General features: G+C 44.6%; 1 protein-coding gene and 1 non-coding gene across 15 annotated transcripts in view; both read right to left on the bottom strand.

The window, feature by feature from the left end:
• MTHFD1L (methylenetetrahydrofolate dehydrogenase (NADP+ dependent) 1 like) overlaps positions 1–13,376 on the bottom strand; it is a 232,870-nt gene extending 219,494 nt beyond the window's left edge. For 5 of the 14 annotated variants that reach the window (XR_007519606.1, XM_049903570.1, XM_049903542.1 and 2 more), the window contains exon 1: positions 2,796–3,225. Coding sequence is in view for 8 of the 14 variants with exons in the window: in XM_049903570.1 (XP_049759527.1) it covers positions 2,796–3,007 (212 nt within the window). In the remaining 6 variants the exon portion in view is untranslated. Of the gene's footprint in view, positions 1–218; positions 827–2,110; positions 2,601–2,795; positions 3,228–13,246 lie in introns of those variants that run through there. The other 9 variants (XR_007519593.1, XR_007519595.1, XM_049903483.1 and 6 more) reach the window with 6 other exon arrangements.
• LOC126058026 (small nucleolar RNA SNORA11) lies at positions 1,443–1,568 on the bottom strand. The gene has a single exon (XR_007513056.1). It is a non-coding gene; the product is annotated as a small nucleolar RNA SNORA11 (small nucleolar RNA).
• Positions 13,377–16,395: the final 3,019 nt, after the last annotated feature.

The raw sequence follows: 16,395 nt of genomic DNA, 5'->3' as shown, positions 1-16,395 counted from the left end.
TCAGTAAAATGAAGGAAACACTTCTACAGATAACTCACAATAGGTAAAAAGTAGTCAGACTTTTAAAATACTGGTGCAGATGCTAGAAAATAGAGGTACGGGAAGACGGCTCAACACCAACCAGTTAAACTAATAAAATGAGCTACCTCTCCGCTCCCCCACACACAACTTGTTCCATGTGTAGCATTTTGTTCTTTGGGGTTACTCAGTATACTTACAGACACAAGCAAGGCATGAAACAAAGGAGTCACCAGGCTTGATAAACCTAAAAAGTAGCATAAATGTTTCTAGCCGGAGATTTTCCTGCCTGGACTAGTATAATTGCCTTGTCAACTTCCGTCCTGACTGGGAACAGCTGGAAGGATTGGTGTGACTCCTTGGAAACTTCACCTTCATCTCTGGGCTGCTGTCTGTGAAATGATACTGTCTTCCTCCTCAGGAAAACCCTGCCGCCCAAACATGTGGCAACAGGACAAGCAGGTCTGAGGGGAGAGGCTCTGCAAGATCCAAAAAAAAACTTCAAAAGCCTATGTCCAGGGTTTCTATTAGTTCACCCTCACATATCCGCTGGTGAGTACAATTTAAAAGCTCTAATGAGTTACCAACATAACAGTGCAGTAAGAGGACAGAGGGAGTCCCCGGGTGGTGAAAATGATGCTACTGGCTGCTCGGAAAGGTTGGAGGTTTGCGTCTACTCAGAGCCATCTCAGAAGAAGGACCTGGTGATGTACTTTAACTTTTCAGATACGTGTCCATGAAATGAACCCAGAACTAACATACCTGGGTTCCCGGATGGCTATTCCAAGTGACTTCCAGCCAGACTTAACAACCCTTCCCTCCCACCTCCCCCCCCCCCCGCCCCCGCCCCGACCTGGCCAATTCCTCCAAGTCCTGGGGAAATCGCTTTCAAGGCAACCCAGTGCCGTGGGATCCTAACCCAGGCTCTCGGGCTCCAGAAGTCTCCCACTGACCAATCTACTCATATCCACCACAGCCATGACTTTAAACTGAAAAAGCATGCATGAATGGAACCCAGGTGACTCCAAAATCATGATTCATTCATTCAACAACCATTTCACAAATTCCTACCACATGCCAGGCACTCTCCCCAGTGCCAAGGATCCAGCAGTGAACAAGAGCAATAAGACCCTGCCTTCACAGAGCTTCCATTCCAGGTGAAGGAATGACAATAAATGAGAAAATCAATAAAGAATCAAGAAAAGTTCAGGCAGTGATAAATTCCATGGAGAAAATAGATTGGGTGGTGGATTTGGCACCCTGCTGTCTTCATGGCCTTTCCACTAAAGAGACCCTTCTGACCTGCATACAGTAGCTAAAACTAATGATCTCCCAGGAAAAGGGGTAGGGGAGTGACTATTTAATAGGTTTTCTTTGAAGTGATGAAAAAGTCCTGCAACTAGACAGTTGTGATAATTTTTTTCATGTGTAGGGCAATTGTTTATAGGAAGGCCACAAGTTGTGCCCCTTGTCACAATGAACCCAGATTCCTGTTGGGTGTGTTGTAAACAGAGAGCCATTCTTCAGGCCCCCTGCTCTGAGCACACCCCCGTGTATATATTCTAAATGCTGCTGAACTGTACACTTTACAATAGTAAGCTTCACGTGTGTTTTGCCACCATAAAAAAAAAAAAAATCGAACGACCTAGAGGTGGAAAGTAAATGTAAACGCAACATTGAGAAAAAAGGTAAACGCAACAAAAGGCTCCTTGGGATCTTCATCCACACCGTGAGGAGCCTTGGAAACTAACGTTATTACAAAGGCAAAAAAAAAAAAAGCAATTATTTTAGGATGAATGATAGAAGGGAGAAGGAAGGAGATGCTAAAACGACGGCAGGTACAGCCTGCAAGTGGACGCTGGAACGAGGAATCCTAGTTTGAGGGGAGGCGGGCCCCGGCCTTCCCATCGCCTCCAGCCCAGGCCAACGCGCTCTGCTCCTCCGCAGCCCGGGGCAATGCCGCCCGCAGTGAACACGCCTTTCCTTGAAGCTCCTGATAAAGACTCTTCCTCCCGCCCTCAGGCGCCTGCCTCGGCGCTGCCACCGGTTGCTTCTGCGTTCCGGAGAACTTCAGAAATAAAGCAGCGCCCACCGGTGTGCTGATGCCGACACGGGTCATCCCCCATCCTCGGGCCTCATCCTGCTGGTTACCCTGTGGCCGGCCCCATCTTAACTTCTCCAGAAAAGATGATGTAAAAGCCGCTTTTCCACTCAAAGAGGCGGCGACGTGCAGTAGGACAAAGTGCACTTCCCGGGAAGCCACTGTCCAGGCCGCGGAGCCAGGCGCGGCTCTGGGCGCGGGGCTGCCTCGGCCAAAGGCCTCTCCTCTCGGAGCCCACTTGGCCCGCTGCGCCGGGCTTCACCCCCGCCGGAAAAGGGGCGGTGTGGCGGGCACCGCGCGTCGCCCTCTTCTCCTTCCTCTCCGGCCTCCTCCGCCTCCCTCCACCCCTGTCCAGGCCTCTCCCCACCCCCGGGCCGCCGCACCGCCTCTTTCCGGCCGGGGACGCGCCCAGCACGGTTGCGTCAGAGCCGGCGGCCGGGGCGCACGTGAAGCCCGGCAAGGAGCGAGCTGGCGGCGCCCACCGGGAATGCCCGCCGCCCTGGGTCCCGCCCCGGCGCACGGCCCGGCCTTCCAGTTACTCCAGCAAGTCGGCACCAAACACCCGCGCCCCTCCCCGCGAGCCCACCCTCAGCACCCACCGCGGACCTCAGACCCGTGCGCGCCGGCTGCCCCCGCTCCCAGTCTCTGGGACCTGGGCGGCAGCACGAACACTCACCTGACGATGGCGGCCCGCGCCGGGGGTGGCCGGCTGCCCCGGCCACGGCTGCTCCGGACCTGTCCGTCCTGCAGCCGCCGCTGCCCGAGCAGGCTCTCGGGGCCTTCACCGCTGCCGAGGGCACGGCAGGGCGCAGCGAGGCGCCGCGGCGGGCCCGGGGGAGGCTGAGGACGGCGGAGTTGGCGCAGGACGAGGAGCAGCCGCGCGCTCATGCTGCCTCGCAGATAGGACAGCGGGGACTGATGGAAAGCGAAAGCGCGCAGATCCTCCCGCCGCGCGGAAATGGGACTGCCGAACACGGAGGCGCGGCGGAGCCGAGTCCTTCCCGGGTGTGGCGGGTGTGGGCCGGTCCGGAGAGCCGCGTCCTGCGGGTGACGGGCCGGCGGCAGGAACGGCCTGGCGCTTCCTCCGCGGCCGCAGCAGGAGCCCTTAGGGGGCACTGCATCTAGTGGCCGTGACGTTCGGAGGGCGGGGGCCTGCGGAGCACGGGGCTGCTCGTTCGCGCTCCCTGGACCTCACCGTTAGGCTTCCTGACACTTTCAGGGACTACTCTAAATTTAGTGAGGGATCCAAGTCAGAGGAGGGCGAGGCATCAGGGTGGCGTGGGCCCTTCCTGAACCCTTGCATCCTTCCTCTTTTCCAGGATGCCAGTAGCACCCTCGGCCCTCAAATGCCAGTTTTCGTCCTGGAAAAGCATGTGGCAGTATGTTCTGCTTAGATGGGGGGCCTGGGTTTGTTTGTGCAGGAGGCGGCCTAACAGCTAAGAGTGTGTGGATCCTGGAGTTCAAATGTTGTCTTTGTAACTTAAGGCAAGTTACTGAACATCTGTGAACCTCAGCACCTCGTCTGTGAAGAGATTAGCAATGCTCTTCCTTCTAATTTTAGGATGTTGATGTTGTTAGTTGCCAAGGAGTAGATTCAAACACATGGCGACGCTGTGTGTGCAGAGTTGAACTGCTGCATAGGGTCTTCCAGGCTGTGACCTCTCGGGATCAAGTTGCCAGGCGTGTCTTCTGAGGCACTTCTGGTTGGGTTGGAACTGTCATCCTTTCAGCTAGTAGTCTAGTGCTTAAAACCTTTCAGCTAATAGCTGAGCAGTTAAATGTAACCCAAAAGGTGGGAATAATACTAGTCGGTGGTTAAGAGGTACTGGTTTTCTATCAGCCAACAACAATAGGTGCTTAAAAACCCCCCAAAAACACCATACTGTTGTTAGGTGCCATCCAGTTGGTTCTGACCCCATGTACAGTAGAATGACACACTGCCTCGTCCTGCACCATCTTCACAATTATCGTTATGCTTGAGCCCATTATTGCAGCCACTGTGTCAGTCCTTCCCATTGAAGGTCTTCCTCTTTTTCACTGATGCTCTAGCAAGCATGATGTCCTTCTCCACGGACTAGTCTCTCCTGATAACATGTGCAAAGTACCTGAAACTAAGTCTCCCCATCCTGCTTCTAAGGAGCATTCTAGCTGTACTTCCTCCATGACAGATTTGTTTCCTTCTCCTGTTAGTCCATAGTATATTCTTTGCAAACACCAGAATTCAAAGGCTTCAATTCTTCTTTGGTCTTCCTTTATCATGGTCCTGCTTTTGCATGCATACGAGGTGACTGAAAACACCATGGCTCGGATCAGGCACACATTAGTCCTTAAAGTGACATCTTTACTTTTCAACACTTTAAAGAGGTCTTTTGCAGCAGATTTGCTCACGCAATATATCATTTGATTTCATGACTGCTGTTTCCATGGGTGTTTGTCTTAGTCATCCAGTGCTGCCATAACAGAAATACCACAAGTGGATGGCTTTAACAAAGAGAAATTTATTTTTTCACCGTCTAGTAGGTTACAAGGCCAAATTCAGGGTGGGTGCTGGCTCCAGGCGAAGGCTTTCTCTCTCTGTCAGCTCTGGAGGTAGGCTTCCGCTGGTTGAGGAGTTTCTCGGGCCGAGCGACCCCTTGTCCAAAGGACACGCTCTGCTCCTGGTGCTGCTTTCCTGGTGGTATGGGGGTCCCCAACTCTCTGCTTGCTTCCAATTCCTTTTATCTCTTGAGAGATAAAAGGTGGTGCAGGCCGCACCCCAGGGAAACTCCCTTTACACTGGATCAGGGAGGTGGCCTGGGTAAGGGTGCAGTTGCAATCCCACCCTAATCTTTTTAACCACAGGCAAAGATTATGATTTATAACACATACGAAAATTACAAAATGGAGGACAACCACACATGGCCTAACCAAGCTGATACATTTTGGGGGGGACATAATTCAGTCCATGACAGCGCTGGTTGTGGATCCAAATAAAATTAAATTTTTGACAACTTCAACCTTTTCTCCGTTTGTCATGACATCGCTTATTGGTCCAGTTGTGAGGATTTTTGTTTTCTTGATGTTGAGGTGTAATCAACACTGAAGGCTGTAGTCTTTGATCTTCATCAGTAAGAACTTCAAGTCCTTTTCACTTGCTGCGAGCAAGGTTGTGTCATATGCGTATCACAGCCTTCTTCCAATCCTGATGCCCCGTTCTTCACAGTCCACTTCCTCAGATTATCTGCTCAACATACAGATTGAATAAGGATGGTGAAAGGATAAAACCCTGATGCACACCTTTCCTGATTTTAAACCATACACTATCCCCTTGTTCTGTTTGAACAACTCCCTCTTGGTCCACATACAGGTTCCTCATGAGCACTATTAAGTGTTCTGGAATTCCCATTCTTTGCAGTGTTATCCATAGTTTGTTATGATCCACACAGCCGAATGCCTTAAAGCCCGTTGCTGTCGAGTCGAATGCCTTAGCGTAGTCAATAAAACACAGGTAGACATCCTTCTGCTATTCTCTGCTTTCATCCAAGATCCATCTGATATCAGCAATGATATTCGTGCTTCCACATCCTCTTCTGAATCTGGCTTGAACTTCTGATAGTTCTCCGAGGATGTACTGACTGCTGCAACCTCTTTTGAGTGATCTTCAGCAAAATGTTACTTGTGTGTGGTATTAATGATATTCTTTGATAATATCCTGTTGGTTAACCTTTCTTTGGAATGGGCACAAATATGGATCTCTTCCAGTTAGTTGGCCAGGTAGCTATCCTCCAAATTTCTTGGCATAATGAGTGAGCATTTCCACTGCTGCTTCCATTTGTTCAAACATCTCAATTGGTATTTTGTCAAGTCCTAGAGGCTTGTTTTCACCAATGCCTTCAGTGCAGCTTGGACTTCTTCCCTCAGTACCATTGGTTCTTGGTCATATGCTACCTCCTTAAATGGTTGAACATCTACCAATTCGTTTTGATACAGTGACTCTGCATATACCTTCCATTTTTTGATGCTTCCTGTGTTGTTTAGTATTTTTCCCGTAGAATCCTTCGATATTGCAACTCAAGGCTTGATTTTTTTCAGTTCTTTCAGTTTGAGAAATGCTGAGTGTGTTCTTCCCTTCTGGTTTTCTAACTCCAGATTTTTGCATATTTCGTTGTAATTTTTTGTATTCTCCAGCTGCCCTTTGAAATCTTTTGTTCATCTCTTTTACTTCATCATTTCTTCCATTTGCTTTAGTTACTCGACATTCATCAGCAAGTTTTACAGTCTCTTTTGACATCCATTTTTGGCCTTTTCTTTCTCTCTCGTCCTTTTAATGACTTCTTGGTTTCTTCATGTCTGATGTCCTTGATGTCATTTCACAACTCATCTGGTCTTTGGTCATTAGTGTTCAGTGCAGCAAGTCTATTCTCGAGATGGTCTCTAAATTGAAGTAGGAAATACTCAAGGACATACTTTGGCTCTCATGGACTTGTTATAATTTTCTTCAGTTTAAACTTGAACTTACATATTAGCAATTAATGGTTTGTTCCACAGTTGACCCCTGGCCTTGTTCTGAGTGATGATACTGGCCTTTTCTATCATCTCCTTCCACAGGTGTGGTCAGTTTGTTCCTGTTTATCCCATCTGGTGAGGTCCATGTATGTAGTCACCATTTATGTTGTTGAAAATAGGTATTTGCAGGGAAGAAGACATTGGTCTTGAAAAAGCCTATCCTGCAATCTCCAGCGTCGTTTCTATCACCAAGTCCATGTTTTCCAACTACTGTTTCTTGTTCTTGGTTTCCAACTTTCGCATTCCAATCACCAGTGATTATCAATGCATCTTGACCCCATGTTTGATCAATTTCAGACTGCAGAACTTGGAAAAAACCTTGAATTTCTTCATCTTTAGCATCAATGGTTGGTATGTAAATTTGAACAATAGTCATATTAACTAGTCTTCCTTGCAGGTTTATGGATATTATCCTATCACTGACAGCGTTGTACTTCAGGACAGATCTTGAAGTGTTTTTGATGATGAATGGGACACCATTCCTCTCTAATTTGTCATCCCTGGCATAGTGGATCATATGATTTTTTGATTCAAAATGGCCAATTTCAGTCCATTTAAGCTAACTAATACCTAGGATATTGATCTTCATGAATTCCATTTCATTTTTGACTTCCAGTTTTTCTAGCTCATACTTTGTAGGTTCCACATTCCAATTACTAATAGATGCTTGCAGCTGTTTCTTCTCATTTTGAATTGTGCCACATCAGAAAATGAAGACCCTGAAAGCTTGACTCTATCCAGATCATTAAGGTCGACCCTACTTTGAGGAGGCAGCTCTTCCCCAGTTGTCTTTTGAGTGCCTTCTAACCTGAGGGGCTCATCTTCTGGCACTATATCAGACAATGTTCTGCTGCTATTCATAAGGTTTTCACTGGTGTCTTAGTCATGTAGTGCTGCTCTACCAGAAATACAAGTGGATGGCTTTAACAAATTTATTTCTTCATAGTAAAGGCGGCTAAAAGTCAAAATTCAGGGTGTCAGCTCCAGGGGAAGGCTTTCTCTGTCAGCCTTCTCACCAATCTTCCCACAGACTAGGAGCTTCTCTGCACAGGGACCCCAGGTCCAAAGGACATGCTCTGCTCCCGGCACTGCTTTCTTGGTGGTATGAGGTTCCCCTGTCTTCTCTGCTTGCTTCTTTCTTTTATATCTCAAGAGATTGCCTCAAGACACAATCCAATCTTGGAGACTGAGTCCTGCCTCACTAACACAACTGCTGCCCATCCTCCCTCATTAACATCATAGAGGGAGGATTTACAACATATAGGAAAATCACACAATACCAGGAATCATGGCCCAGCCAAATTGATACACATTTTTGGGGAGACATAATTCAATCCATGACAACTGGCTAATTTTTTCAGAAGTAGACTGCCAGATCCTTCTTCCTAGTCTGTCTTAGTCTGGAATCTCAGCTGAAACCTGACTACCATGGGTGACCTTGCTGGTATTTGGAATAATGGTGGCATAGCTTCCAGTATCACAGCAACACGCAAGCCCCCACAATACAACAAACCAACAGATATGTGGGGAGCTTTTTACTAGGTGCTGGATAAACCACTCATTTAATCCTAGAAAACGTAACGAGAATTATTGTCCTGACTTTAAATCTCAGAAAACTCGTTTCGAAATGTCAGTTGATTTAGTGGCAGAGCTAGGAGTTTGTCTGACTCCAAAGATCATATTCTTAATCTTACACTATTTATATTTTTTATTGTAGGATATTGCCACATCTGACATTCTGATGACTTTGTAGGGTACAGGAATAGCTAACATTTTCAGAACCGTGTAAAGTAGGTATTACTGCCATTTCACAAATGAGGAAACAGCTTCACAGAAGTTTTGTTTTGTACAGCAACTAAACAGCAGAGACCAGACTTGAATCACCATTCACCCACTGCCTTTACGTTCTCAAGCAAGTCACATAACCCCTGGGAGGCTTATTTGCCTCATCCTTAAAATGAAGACCACTCATTCAACAGACAGTCGGTGACCACTACGGAACACCAACCACACTGGTCACAAAGAGGAGACTTTCCAGTGCCTGCCCTCAGGAAGCTCTGAGGAGGAACTCTGCCACCCTAGTGACAGTTGCCACTCCGCTCTACAAGTACCGCAATACTCATGTTTAAAAAGGCTTGTGAGGACCACATATTGTATGACTCCATTTGTATGAAACATCCAGAAAAGGCAAATACACAGAGGCGGAAAGTAGATTAGTGGTTGCTTTTGGCTGGGGGCATGGGGGAGGGGGAGTTGGAGGGTGACAGTTAAAAGGTCCAAGAATTCTTTTTGGAGAGATGAAAATGTTCTAAAAATGGATTATGATGGTGGTTGCAAACTTGTGAATATCCTAAATATCCTTGTGAATTGTACACTTTAAATGGGTGAATTGTATGGTATGTGAACCGTATCTCAATAGAGTTGTTACCAAACAAAAAAAAAAGCTGGTAAGTACCTTGATCATTGTGCTCTTTTAAGAACTATCTATATGGGATCAGAGGATCCGTGGTGGTACACATTCAAAGCACCTGGCTGCTAACTGAAAGGTCAGAGGTTTAAACCTACCAGCCGCTCCAGGGGAGAAAGATGTGGCAGTCTGCTTCTGTAAAGATTACAGCCTTGGAAACTCGATAGGTACAGTTCTACTCTGCCTACAGGGTTTACTGTATTTCGGAATCGACTTGAAGGCAGTGGGTTTTTGGGTTATACAGGATTGAATTGATAAAATTGATAAAAGCAACACAAAAGTTAGACAGGGAGCTTAGGGAGCAGGGGGTTTATGTTACTGGGAAAGAACAATTTGGAAAAGGAGGGTGAGAATGGTTGCAAGGCCTGAAGAATGTAATCAATGTCAATGAGTTGTGCATGTAGAAATTGCTGAATTGGTGTGTGTTCTGCTGTGTTTATTTTCAACAAAATAAATTATTAAAAAAACAAAACAAAACAGTGATGAGGTGATGGAAATGGTTGGGGGTCTGGCTTTTGGAAGAGAATCAGAGAAACCCCCAGAAGATCTGATGCTTGAGCTGAGTGGTCTTTTTAAAAATATATAGTATTTCTTTCTGATTATTAAAGGGTATTATCAAACAACATCATTAATATATCACATGCTAGCAAAATTTTGATGAGAGAATTCAGAATCAACTACAGGAAGCTTCTAGAAGTTTAAGTCAGTTTCAGAAGAGAACGTGGAATGAAGAACATCATAGCTGATGTCAGACGGATCTTGGCTGAAAGCAGACAATACCAGAAGGATGTTTACCTGTATTTCATTAACTACACAAAGGCATTCTACCATGTGGATCATAACAAATTACAGGGAACACTGTGAAGAATGGGAATTCCAGGACACTTAATTGTGCTCATGACCAACCTATACATGGATCACAAGGCAGTCATATGAACAGAACAAGGGGATACTACATGGTTTAAAACTGGAAAAGTTATGTGTCAGGGTTGTATCATTTCAACCTACTCATTCAATCTATATGCTGAACAAATAATCCAAGAAGCTGGACTATATGAGGAAGAGCGAGGCATCAGGATTGGAGGAAGATTCATTAACAACCTGTGATATGCAGGTGACAAAAATGAAGATGATATGAAATGCTTACTGATGAAGATCAAAAACTACAGCCTTCAATATGGATTATATCTGAACATAAAAAAAAAAGAAAATCCTCACAACTGGACCAATAAGCAACATCATGATAAATGGAGAAAATACTGAAGTTATCAAGGATTTCATTCTACTTGGATCAATAATCAACTCCCATGGAGACAGCACTCAGGAAATCAAATACCATATTACATTGGGCAAATCTACTACAAAAGACCTCTTTAAAGCTCTAGAAAGCAAAGACACCGCTTTGATTTCTAAGGTGTGCCTGGTGCAAGTCATGGTTTTTTCAGTTGCCTCATACGCATACAAAAGCTGGATCATGAAAAAAATCACAGGAGAACTGATACATCTGCATTGTGCTGTTGAAGAGCATGGAATATACCACAGATTTCCAGAAAAATGAACAAATCAGTCTTAGAAGAAATAAAACTAGAATGCTCCTTAGAAGTGAGAACAGTGAAATTTCACCTTACTTATTTTGGATATATCATCAGGAAAGACCAATGCCTAGAAAAGGGTATCATGCTTGATAAAGCAGGGGGTCAGAGAAAACAAGGCAAACCCTCAAGAAGATGGAATGACATAATAGGCACAACAATGGGCTAAAACATATAAAAGATCATGAAGATGGCACATGACTGGGCAATATTTTGTTCTGTTATACACAAGGTTGCCGAGAGTCAGGGCCGACTCCATGGGAACTGACAACAACCACCTTTATTTCTGATTGTAAAAATGAAATATTCTTAACACACAGATTTGGAATGTGTGGAAAAGCATAAAGTGAAAAAAGAAAAATTCACCCACAATACGAAACAGTAGCACAGAAGACAGCAAACAAGGATGAAAAGAAATGGCTTGATTCCACCAAGGATGATGCCAAACAAATGGCAACCAGTGACAAAACCTGGGTACCAGACAATAAACAGCTAAGGAATTCAACACAAAGAGCAGAGTTAAGACCTGGTGCTGACTTACCACATCAGTACAGACTCAGCAAGCCATGAGTAGCGAGGCACAAGTGGTCTCTGTGGGTACCATTATAAGGTCAAAGGCTTAGGTCTGCAGCGACAGATAGTCAAGACTACGTCTCAGTGGGACTTCCAAAATAATTGTGGAAATAATTGACAACGAACACCCACATAAGAACAAACAAAGCCTATTTATTCACCAATTGGTATAGCAAGGGAATCAGCCACCATCACTTGTGTTTGGCAGAGACCCAAAGGCAGGCAGGAAAGCTTTATAATGGAAAGAAGGGAAGGCTTCAAGTGTGCACAGATCAGAGGCTAAAGGCATGGGGAAGCCGGAGGTGGGCTAACTATAAACAAGGCATCCTATGTGATTGGTGAGGGGAACATTTTTTACTTCTTCAGGGAAGAAGTTGATCCTAAGTTGTAAGCAAGTACAAAAATTAAGGAAGTGTAAGTTGTTAATCAAGTCCTGGCCACTTCGGGCACATTGTTACAGGGACTGTTGTTTGGCTTCGTGGACTGGTCACTGCAGATTGGTTCTCAGAGTTATACGCAAGTGGAGATATATATATATATATATATATACACACACACACACACACACACACGTAAAATGGACAATGGCTGGACCACGCACGGTCTGGCCATTGTCCATTTGTTCATTCAGTCACTCAGTCTCCTCTTTCGGTCATTCTCTTGCTTGTGAGAGGTTGACCCATTTAGGGAGTTTTTTTTAGAGATCCAGATCTTCACCACTTGGAGACTGCTTAGTCATTTTGAAAGTCAGTTGTTCTACAAGAACTCCTTGACCTTTTCGCTCTTGTAACATCTTGACAATCATCTAACAAGAAAGCAGCTGCACAAAAGTATTTAAGACTCTGGATGGAACTCAATGGACCAGATCACTGCCACTATGACAAAAACAAGAATATAATGTTCCTGTGAAATGTTTTGGAACCAGGAACCCCAAATGCCAAACCCAGGCCAAGAGAACAGATCCCATGGGCCAGGAGGATCAACCTTAGACAGCCAAATAGCTTTCTCCTTAAGGCAATGTACACCCTGTTCTACCTTGCCTACTCTATTGATCCAGCTACAACAGAAAGTATTAGCAATGGCACAGACACCACTATGACTAACCAACGAGAAATCTAGAGCAATACAACTGTCCTCTACTACTCATGACTATGAGTTGAGAATGGTCTGTACTCCATCTAGGGCAGAGGTAGTATCATTAATAACTTATGCCAGAATTAGTAATAGGTTTCATACTGTCTTTTCTATTTGTTTGATTCCCACCATTGGAAATGCTGCACTGACAGATAAAAAATGAGTCATTAATTCCCCCTGCTCTAGATCTAAAAGTACTTCACCATTGGTGTACTGTTTCTCACAAGGACTGGTATCTGCCTGCCTCTTAGCCTGGAAAACTTCTCTCTCCAAGTTCCTCAGCTCTTGCAGAAATCAAACTGGGTTTGCTCCATCACTGCCCTGCTCCTGGGTAAAGATGTGATATGAAAGGGAAGACAAACTATGAAACAGAAGCCAACGCTTCAGACTTCCAGGATTCTAAAGATGGACAAATATTTATGAGGACCAAACAAATTATTCCTCCAAATAACATGTTAAATTTTTTTCCAAAGGGCCAAATTTGCAAATACCAACTTTCTCTGCTCCCCAAGTGTATTAGCAATCTTTGCCTACTGAAATCCACCTTTAAGCTCATTATACATGTATTTCAGGAAAGCTAGGCTTTTCTCTACAGAGGAAATAAAAGACGGCAGTTGGCAGATGCCAAGTCCAAGAGGGAGCCACTGAACCCCACGGTCACAAGGTGGAGGCCTCTGGGTCGGGCCACGGAACCCCTCCTCTCCATACTTCCAAAAACCAAACCAAACCCATTGCCTCCTAGTGGATTCCCACTCGTAGCGACCCTCTAGGACAGAGTAGAACTGCCCCTTGGCGTTCCCAAGGTTGTAATTTTACCGAAGCTGACTGCCACATTTTTCTCCCAAGGAGCGGCTAGTGGTTCAAACCCACAACTCGCCAGTTACCAGCTAAACGCTTAGCGACCACGACGCCAGCGCTCCTCTTCAGCACCTTGCAATTCCGAAACCGAAAGCGGAAGTGCGCGTCCTCCCGCGCAGCCGTGTTTGGTCGCGCTCCCGCTCCGGCGTTTGTCAGCGCCCTGCCTGGCCCCGTGCTGCTGTCCCGGGGTCTCAGGGCGCTGCCTCTCCGCCCACCCTGGGCTGCTCCGGAGCCTGGCGACTTCCTGTAGCCACACTATGCCGGGCCCTCCCGTATAACTCTCTGACTTAAATTTATAACACCCTCAAGAGAAATGTTTTTGACACATTTTCTAAAAACTTCTTCCAAGAAGTCAAGATTTTCTCTGCTTTTTGGTCTTTGCTCCAGGTACTTCCTCTGACTAGAGAAAAACTTCTTAACCATAAGAATTCAAAATTAAAAAAAAAAAAATCCAATAATTCTTATTATTTAGGACTCACCTCAAATGTCATCTCCTCAGGGAGTGCACGTCCTGCCCCCACAGAGTTACTCCCACTCATTGCTATGTTTAAATGTCACTGAACTTTTCAGAAGGAGGTAAATCCAATTCAGATTGATATTAACCTTAATCATGTAAACACAACCAAATTAAATTGAATATTACCTTTGCTCTATTCCCCTGTGCAACAGGCTTCCAGCAAACAAGAAGCTGTGAAGCTCTGCATTGTGCTGATGGCAACTTCACACCCTCTTTGCTGTACCGGTCACTTAGATTTCTGGTGAGTCTGCTAGAGCTGTGATGTCCACTAGCCAGATGTGGCTATTTCAATTAAAATCAATTAAAACTAAAAGAAAAAATTTTGTTCCTTTGTTGTGCTTATCATGTGTTCAATGCTGAATAGTCACATGGGGCTATAGCGGCTACCATATTGGACTGTACAGAAACAGAATATGTCTGTCTCCCCAGAAAGTTCCATTGGATAGTGCTACTCAAAAGTATATACAACAGGCGATAATTGTGTGTGTGTGATTATTTTGTGTGTATCCTCAATGATCAATTGTCATATGTCAGAAGAAATAAGAAAACAAAACATATAGTGCCTGCCCATACATTTACAGTCTAGTGTGGGAGATAGTTTTAAACAAATAATGAAAAACTAGGGACATCTGATACCCGTAATGAAAGGACCTAAGAGTCAGGTTGGACTACTTGAAAGGGAAAAATATTTTGTGAAGATTCAAAAAATTAATTTGATTTAGTTACATGCATGGTTGAGCAGGGCTGATAGTATGTGTGATGGGTGGGTGTGGAAAGAGTATTTACTTGGGCAAAATGAGTGTGTAAATCTGTGAAGCAGCCAAGAACTCAGTATTATCCATTCCTTGGTGGAAATCAGAGATGATTGAAGCAGAGAAAACAAAGTGTGGGTTGGGGGTGGGGGCTGTGTGAGCCAGACCAGAAGAGGCAAGGGCAACAGATCGTCTAGAACCATGCTGACTACTGTGGGCTTTTTGAAGGCCAGTGGACAGCCACTGATGGGCATTAAACAGGAGTGGGTGTGAGTACATTTGTGATTTAAAACAGAACCTGACCAAGCCATGATATTTTCAGTTGCATTCAGCTACATGATGCAAGAGCTGGGTAATGAATAAGGAATAAGGAAGACTGAAGAAGAATTGACGCATTTGAATTTGTAATGTTGGTGGAGAATATTGAATATACCATGGACTGCCAGAAGAATGAACAAATCTGTCTTAGAAGAAGTATAGGCAGAATGCTCTTTAGAAGCGAGGATGGTGAGACTTTATCTTGCGTACTTACTTTGGACATGTTATCAGGAGGGACCAGCCCCTGGAGAAGGACATCATACTTGGTAAAGTAGACAGTCAGCAAAAAAGAAGAATCTTTAGTTAGGTGGATTGACATAGTGGCTGCAACAATGGGCTCAAACATAGCAATGATTGTGAGGAGGATGTGAGACCAAGCAGTGTTTTGTTCTGTTGTACATAGGGCTACTGAGTCAGAATCGACTCAACTTGGCGGCACCTAACAACAACACAGTTCCTGTGCTGCAAATAGATTTTGGAAGTGACAGCTATGATTGAATGACGTCAGACAGGAGCTTATTATGAGCAAGGTAAGGAAGACTGTGAGGAGGCCTAGACGTGGAGATTGTTTGCGGATCAGGAAGATAGAAAATGATATGGTGTAGATGGTTCAAAGGGCATCAGTTGATAGAATGCTTGTTCCTTGAGTTACAGGCTATAGAGCAGGAAATGCTTCTCAAAGCTGAATGTCATGTAGATAACCTATGGGTCTTGTTAAAATGCACACTTTGATTCAGCACGTTGGGGGTAGGACTTGAGATTCTACATACCAAACAAGCTTCTATTTTATGCTGAAAATCATACGTATAGAAATAAGGATGTGAATTAAAATAGAGAGTGCTATTAGAGAAAAACGGTAGAGGGTTGGCGAAAAAGAGGAAGACCCATAACAAGATGGATTGACACAGTGGCTGCAACAATGAGCTCAAACATAGCAACAAATGTGAGGATGGCACAGGACCGGGCAGTGTTTCATTCAGTTTACATAGGGTCACTATGAGTCAGAAACGACTCAAAGGTACCTAACAGCAACGATTAGAGAAAGCAGGAAGGATAATGTTTAAAGGGGAGACACTGGTGTAAAGATGATGAGAGAAAGAGAGAACATTTACACTGAGACCAAGAAATAAAAGAGTAGGAGTCAGCTTAGTGGGGAAGCAAGATGAAAATAAATGGGAACAGAGGCAGAAGATGACTCCTTAGAAAAAACTTAATGATTTTCTGATTTTTTTGTTAATTTTTTTGTTTTCTTATAAGGTTGAAAAAGAAAGTGTTCAGGAGTCCTCCCAGATTTCTCAAAAGCAGAGGGACTGGTGGTGTCATGGTTTGTTTGAGAATGAAGGAGAAAAAAATGTTAAGGGGAAGAAAGAAATGTTAATTGCAAAAGCAGCAGGAAAAATATCGATCACATATTACAATCCTAGAAATGAAATGAAAAAATTAAAAAAAAAAGCACAGAGGGTTTTAATTACATATAATTAAAAATCAGTGAAGCATAAGTTCACTGACCAAACTTGAAA

This window comes from Elephas maximus, chromosome 1 (genome assembly GCF_024166365.1).
Source record: "Elephas maximus indicus isolate mEleMax1 chromosome 1, mEleMax1 primary haplotype, whole genome shotgun sequence".
NCBI classification, from domain to species: domain Eukaryota; kingdom Metazoa; phylum Chordata; class Mammalia; order Proboscidea; family Elephantidae; genus Elephas; species Elephas maximus.
The sequence above is the reverse complement of the archived record's forward strand: the minus strand, read 5'-3'. Positions and strand labels throughout refer to the sequence as shown.